Source organism: Haliotis rubra, unplaced genomic scaffold (genome assembly GCF_003918875.1).
Source record: "Haliotis rubra isolate DU_JTF1 unplaced genomic scaffold, ASM391887v1 Scf690, whole genome shotgun sequence".
Lineage (NCBI taxonomy): Eukaryota > Metazoa > Mollusca > Gastropoda > Lepetellida > Haliotidae > Haliotis > Haliotis rubra.
In genome coordinates this window covers 470,001-477,152 of record NW_025767402.1, presented here as the reverse complement: position 1 = coordinate 477,152, position 7,152 = coordinate 470,001, and the positions used below count along the sequence as shown (strand labels likewise).

General features: G+C 41.7%; 1 protein-coding gene across 1 annotated transcript; it reads right to left on the bottom strand.

The window, feature by feature from the left end:
- Window positions 1-1,029: 1,029 nt before the first annotated feature.
- Window positions 1,030-5,208, bottom strand: LOC124258387 (actin, adductor muscle). Its single transcript, XM_046692482.1, has 2 exons — window positions 4,988-5,208; window positions 1,030-2,550 (listed from the first exon to the last, which is right to left on the bottom strand). Exons 1-2 carry the CDS (start codon window positions 5,111-5,113, stop codon window positions 1,546-1,548), a joined length of 1,131 nt encoding a protein of 376 aa, XP_046548438.1. The 5' UTR covers window positions 5,114-5,208; the 3' UTR covers window positions 1,030-1,545.
- Between the last annotated feature and the right edge of the window lie 1,944 nt (window positions 5,209-7,152).

Genomic DNA, 7,152 nt, shown 5'->3' with positions numbered 1-7,152 from the left:
GTCGTACCTTACTGAAATAGGCATTGAGTGGTGGTGTTGAGACTAAACGTACCTTACTGAAGTAGGCATTGAGTGGTCATGTTCAGACTAGTCGTACCTTACTGAAGTGGACATTGAGTGGTCATGTTCAGACTAGTCGTACCTGAATGAAGTAGGTATTGAGTTCTCATGTAGAAACTGGTCGTACCTTACTGAAGTTGAGTTTGTGATCGTGTTGAGACTAGTCATACCTTACTGAAGTAGGCATTAAGTGGTCATGTTGAGACTAGTCGTACCTTACTGAAGTTGGCATTGCGTGGTCGTGTTGAGACTAGTCGTGTTGAGACTAATCGTACCTTACTGAAGTAGGCATTAAGTGGTCGTGTTGAGACTAGTCGTACCTTACTGAAGTAGGCATTGAGTGGTCGTGTTGAGACTAGTCGTACCTTACTGAAGTAGGCATTGGGTGGTCGTGTTGAGACTAGTCGTACCTTACTGAAGTAGGCATTGAGTGGTGTGTTGTGTATGGGTGTCGGGTAAAGAGAAAGATATCTACTGCACCTGCTCTGTCAGAGAAAATAACGTTACACTTCAAGACTTGCAATGTTAGTGATTCTCGGCCAGAACAGCAGCTGCTTCAAAGCAAGAATCCGAACAAACTGATGTTTTTGAGATATGAGGCAAAAAATAACGAATCTGATTTACTGAAGCACAAAAGTGAATATTTAAATCTAAAACGTATACACAAAATACCAGAATTTAGACATAACAGTCACTTAAGACCTCGAGGTAACACTTTAAGAAAAGCAGCTCATAGACGCTATTACCCAAACACAAACTAAGGTGTGAGAGAGTGAGTGAGTGAGTTTAGTCTTAGGCCGCTTTTGGCAATATTCCAGCCATATCACGGCGGGAGACACCAGAAATGGGCTTCACTCATTGTATCCATTTGGGGAATCGAACCCGGGCCTTCGGCGTGACGAGCGAACGCTTTAACCACTAGGCTACCCCACCACCCCCCCACACACAAAACTAAAGAAACAAAATATAAATAGTTCAACGTATTTTATTCGCGCCGGATGAAGGTCCTACATATTTTACAACCGTGAAGTGCTCAAGGACAGAATTACATGATTTGTTTACAAACCACATCGTGACATCATATACATCATTTTGTCGTAAGCGATATACTCTATAACCAGCTGACCAACTCCCGGCTGGCGGTAACATTTACAGTTAACGTTGTATTTGGCAGCCAGTTCTTCGTCAACCTGAGTTGCAAAATATAAACCTCTTACGTCAGTTTCCTGTGAAAGACAGCGTAAAAGAACCTCCCCTCAAGATAACAATTGTTTTCATTTTGGTTAAAAAAATATTGTCATGACATTTTTAACATTTTAACCGGTTCGGGCCCGGTTCATGCTGTCGTAACCAGTTTTTTTTTTCCGGATTGAACCGGTAATTGGTGTGACGTACGTTGTCAAGGCAGCCAAGCACGTGCAGACAGACAACCGTTTCCATGACATTGTTATTTTCAAAATAGGTCCCAGGAATATTGTTAATAGTTTAGAAGCATTTGCGGTGCACAATGGAAGGTCCAGATTCATCGTACTCCTGCTTGCTGATCCACATCTGCTGGAAGGTGGACAGAGAGGCAAGGATGGAGCCACCGATCCAGACGGAGTATTTCCTCTCTGGGGGAGCGATGATCTTGATCTTCATTGTGCTGGGAGCGAGGGCTGTGATCTCCTTCTGCATCCTGTCGGCGATACCAGGGAACATGGTGGTACCTCCTGAGAGAACAGTGTTGGCGTACAAGTCTTTACGGATATCAACATCACATTTCATGATAGAGTTGTATGTGGTCTCATGGATACCAGCAGATTCCATACCCAAGAAGGATGGCTGGAAGAGGGATTCGGGACAACGGAACCTCTCGTTGCCAATGGTGATGACCTGACCGTCGGGCAATTCGTAGCTCTTCTCCAGGGAGGAAGACGAAGCAGCTGTGGACATCTCCTGCTCGAAGTCGAGGGCGACGTAGCAGAGTTTCTCTTTGATGTCTCTGACGATTTCTCTCTCAGCAGTGGTGGTGAAGGAGTAACCACGCTCTGTGAGGATCTTCATGAGGTAGTCTGTGAGGTCACGGCCAGCCAGATCCAAACGAAGGATGGCGTGGGGGAGGGCGTAACCTTCGTAGATGGGCACGGTGTGGGTGACACCATCACCAGAGTCGAGCACGATACCGGTGGTACGACCAGAGGCGTACAGAGACAGAACAGCCTGGATGGCTACATACATTGCAGGGGCGTTGAAGGTCTCGAACATGATCTGGGTCATCTTTTCACGGTTGGCCTTGGGGTTGAGGGGAGCCTCTGTCAGGAGGACGGGGTGCTCCTCGGGTGCAACACGGAGCTCGTTGTAGAAGGTGTGATGCCAGATCTTCTCCATGTCGTCCCAGTTGGTGACGATACCGTGCTCGATGGGGTACTTGAGGGTGAGGATACCTCTCTTCGACTGAGCCTCATCGCCGACGTAGCTGTCTTTCTGACCCATGCCGACCATCACGCCCTGGAATAACAATTGTCAGTAATTAGAAATGTGTCGGATCGACAAAATACTGTCTAAAATAATACCTCTGATCTTTATCATCCTATCTATTTCACAGGTTATCGTGCTGAGAACACCTCGTCTACTAGTGTCTACTAGTGTCCCCCGCAGTGATATTGCTGCAACATTGATGAAAGTGGCGTAAAACTAAACTCACTCACTTTTGTCTACTAATCAATATATACTCATGCCAATAATGGTTGTCACCCCCCACCCCAACCCAAACACACACACACACACACATCCTCACACTCCCTCTCCAATTAAAAATATTGAAGGGGGTGACAACAATTATTGGCATGAGTACATATAAGACAATTCGGTGGTTTTGTCTATTAGTGGATGTGGGATTTTACGCCGCTTCTCGCAATATTGGGTTTATTTGTTGTGCCCACCTGGGGTTTGACTCTGCTTTCGCCTTAACTAGTTAACACCTTCACCACTGGCCTAATCAAAGTCTGTTTAAACTTTCATGGCAGTATAGCATCAACATTGAAGTTAGGTCATGGTATTATCAGATCCGTTTACACATTCTCGTGAATCCATCAACATTTTGACATCAGGTTCTAGTCTGAAACGTCAGTGAAGTATCTGTGGTATGCCAATGTAGACATATTTACATAATTCTATCTCTGTGCCGTGTCATTGCTACCACTGCTCATGACATTTGTTTTAAACATGTATAAATGCATAATATATCTTTATCAACATGTCACAGCCATCCCTGTGGAATGTCAATCATGAAATTAACAATGGTACGTAACAGAGTGGCGCGGAGTCACTGCCAGGTTCAGACTATCCCAAATGTCACAGGCCATATTTGCATAAATTAAGCTGCTATTTAGACCAGTAAAGGATTCTGATAATTGTCACCGCATTTCAGATACATACTTAAAAACGAATCAAATGCATCGATAATTAAATGACCAGCTATATACACTTCAGGTTTAAAGCTTATGAAACGCAACTTGAAACATGCACTAAAAACAAAGGTTATAACTTCATAGATTACAGGTCCTTGTGTATTTCAAAAAGCGAGGTTAGGTTGTAGATTCTTAACCTATGTCTGTGCAGTAAGTTTTTATCCATTAAGTTTGAGCAAATTTTGGATTTAGGCGCAATATAAATATGAACTTTATTATTATAAGTTGTCACCTGTCATTGACTCAACAACTTCTAGAATGACGATCAAACAATTAATTCATCATATCATAGATGTTTAAAGTTAAAAATGAAAAAAAAAAATTGATAAAGATCGTGAAATGAACTAAATTATTTCCGGCCCAATCACTTGTATTAGTTCCATCCTGTGTAAGTCACCCATGATGTACGGAACAGTTTCAAGTGCCTGTGCCGGCGTTAGAAGGGGAATTCCTATAGATTAAATTTCACAATCACTTTTTTCCCCCGCTCTTAAATACAGTCTGACCTCCTGAGGAATCACACATGGAAGGCGTGAGGTCATTTTATAAGGGATGGGGTCGCGTTTCCATATTTGTCGAAGATGGCGGACACCGGCAGTAGAAGAATTCCCCACTGGCCGACAGCCCTGCTTCGTGTTGGGTCAAGAGTTAAAGTTTTCCGAATACCTTTTTGTTCTTATAATTGCATCTGTCATATTTTGTTACAGTGATTCGGTTTCTGAATTATATACGTTTGCAAGGAATATGCTGATTTTGAATTTTCAAATCTAGGTCAAAATTTTTAAATATCCATTTTCAGGAATTCCGGTATGTTTCACTACAAACTCAATACATTCGATAATTCTGGGAAGAAGAAGCTGAGTTTGGCGTTTTGGGATGATTTTAAAACTTTCGTAATGTTGGCAATAAACTTTGCAGTTGGTTATTTTCTAAATGGGATGTGATGTTAGCAGCTAGCACATGTCGTACAAACTGAAACCGTTCGTACTGCTCAGTCGGTTGATATTTATCTACTCTTTGCGAAGTCACGTGTTACGGTTTCATGTCCGTTCAGAATACAGTATCGAAAAGTAACATTTTCTAAATGAGATAATGTAATACACGTATTCAGACATACATGAGATACAGATGGCATAAGACCAAAGTAATTACATATAACGTATTAAACTTACAATAAAAATCATTTAAACAATGATTAATATTACAAAATCTGATAAATAAATATTATACTTAATGATCTGAAAATTCAGCCTTGTATTAACTACTAAACACATATTTCGCTAATCCTATAATCTAAAAGTGAAAACTAGTACTTTAATGTTTATAAATTGAAAATTAAATCATTAAAAATTTGTTTAAATTCAATTAAAATATGCATCGATATCAAGTGTTAAAATAAATTTATTAAAATCGAAAATTTATTTAAAAATTTAATTTCAATTGATAAAATTTTAATTCAAGTTTTAAATTCTTACCTGATGCCTGGGTCTGCCAACGATGGAGGGGAAGACGGCACGTGGGGCGTCGTCGCCGGCGAAGCCAGCCTTACACATGCCGGAACCGTTGTCAACGACCAAAGCTGCAACTTCATCGTCACACATTTTGAATTATGTATATGTATGGAATCCTACTGGGAGAAGATTGGTACGGGCTAACAACCTCTTTGCTCCGTGCTGCCTCGAGCGAGTGGTAGATTTAGCTGTGACCCCGGCTTATATCGCTCAGTGCGCCAGCTTTCCTAGAAATCGGGCCGCCATTGACGAAGCGTATCCTTATATGGATAGCGCCGACCTGCATATATGGTCACGCCGATCCGGAGTCAGGCCAAGCATCGCCGGCCCTGCACCCATCCCAACATCAACTTTGAAACGTATGGTTCCACTAAAATAATGCCACCAGCCTCACGTGTGCTTAAGACGCTCTAATACTGGAACTTTAAAGCTTTCAAGAAAAAACCTTGTGTGGAGGGACGATTTTTTAAAATGGCACCCCCGACCACGCCTCGTGGGTTAGCTTCATTGAGTGTTATATAATTATATTCTCACCCAGACTGAAGCCTATGGAGAGTACTCTCTCTTGTCTGATTTGGAGGAACAGATTCATCACGATAGTTTCAGTGTGGTATTTGTCTCGTTAGCACAAGTGTCTCTAAAACATTTTGCCGGTTTCCTTGACAGTTCCGTGTTCCATTGAGAAACGCCGGGTATTTCAATCGCTAAACAGATGTAATTTGTAACAGCAACACATTGACATGTACCTGCCAGTGAAAATATACATCACACATTCACGACAAGCTGTTATCAACAGCCGATTGTTTGCATGTAGATTGATGTAAGTTTCTTTCTTTCAAACGTGTAAATTTCTAAGTCAGTTATCATCCTGTTTCCATCAAACCCTAGCTGTTTTTTGTTTTTTAGTATTTTCTCCTACAGGTCTGATTGCCCGTCTTGATTATTTCATCATTACAGTACTTTTAACGTAAACTATTTTCGTAAATTCTACACCGTTCCTGAAATCAACTGCGATGCAAAAATGAATTTAAATAAATGATGGAATCTGTTTCCTTGCGTTAAGCAGACTTGACCTGGAGGCTTTTAGCGTGAGGTCATAAAACATAAACAGCCGCTTGTACATTGCTAGTCTGTCTCACAGTCCCTGAACCACATTATTTTCCCTACTGCCAAGCCCTCTCTGCAGTGCTAAAGCCCTAAATAAAGCAAGTCTAGATTTCCTCAGGTTCTGAATCTCTGGTCTCCCTAGGGCTCCTTTTCAATTTAAATGGGCTTGTTTGTTACTATCAAAATTACATATATTCAGAGACTAAGCCTTAGTCTAGTACATTGCTAGCCTTGCTCCAAGTCTACACTGAATCCTGAGCCCATGGATGTATAGTAATTCTATCCTTCGAAGAGGCAAGTCCAGATATACGGACAGGCCCCCAGTCTCTTAATCATTATTTTTTAGAAATTATCATTTAAACTATCAATTTTTACCATAGAGACTTGTGCAAGTCTAGTACATTGCGTACACTGCTTGTTGGGCGGGAAGCGGTTTAAGAGAGGGAAGAGTGCTGATGCTATCTAACATACACATAGGTACTGTCAGTGTAAATCCCCCGGTTAGTTACGGATCGTGTCTGACGAGGGTTTTTTGGTTAACCGGTATTCCATTCATACATCTGAACATGTAGATCGTGGCGAACGTAGAAGTAAGTGTATCTTTGCTGAACGCCGAGTTGCAACTTCCGCCCTGTCGCGATGCTAACAATAGAATCTGTGCCAGGTGAACTAGTGGTTGATGTTATGAGGACTAAGCAGGTTGTGTGGTACCGTGACACGTGGTCAGACAGGTCCCACACTGACCACCCGATCCTCCAACTTGTCGCATCTGTCGACAGTGGGATTGTACAGTGGCTCGCTAAACTGAAGTTTACACATTTTAAACAGTAAATTAATACTACTAGATAATTTCTTAGGAATTAAGTGAATTTTATATTTACAGAAGAGTTACACTTCGAAAGAGATACGAATGTATGAAGCCCGTCTCCATATGCAGCATAACGACATCATCGGCAGCGTCGGTGTAGGCATTTCACTTCTTGACAAAGAAGCTTGTTGGATCTCTTTGATTTGATTTGACT

What these genes read in the sequence shown, in the direction of transcription:
- LOC124258387 (XM_046692482.1), bottom strand. Translation starts at nt 5,113, where the DNA reads ATGTGTGACGATGAAGTTGCAGCTTTGGTCGTTGACAACGGTTCCGGC. An exon ending in TTGGCAGACCCAGGCATCAG is followed by an intron (nt 2,551 to 4,987) that starts GTAAGAATTTAA and finishes TTGTTATTCCAG; the next exon opens with GGCGTGATGGTCGGCATGGG.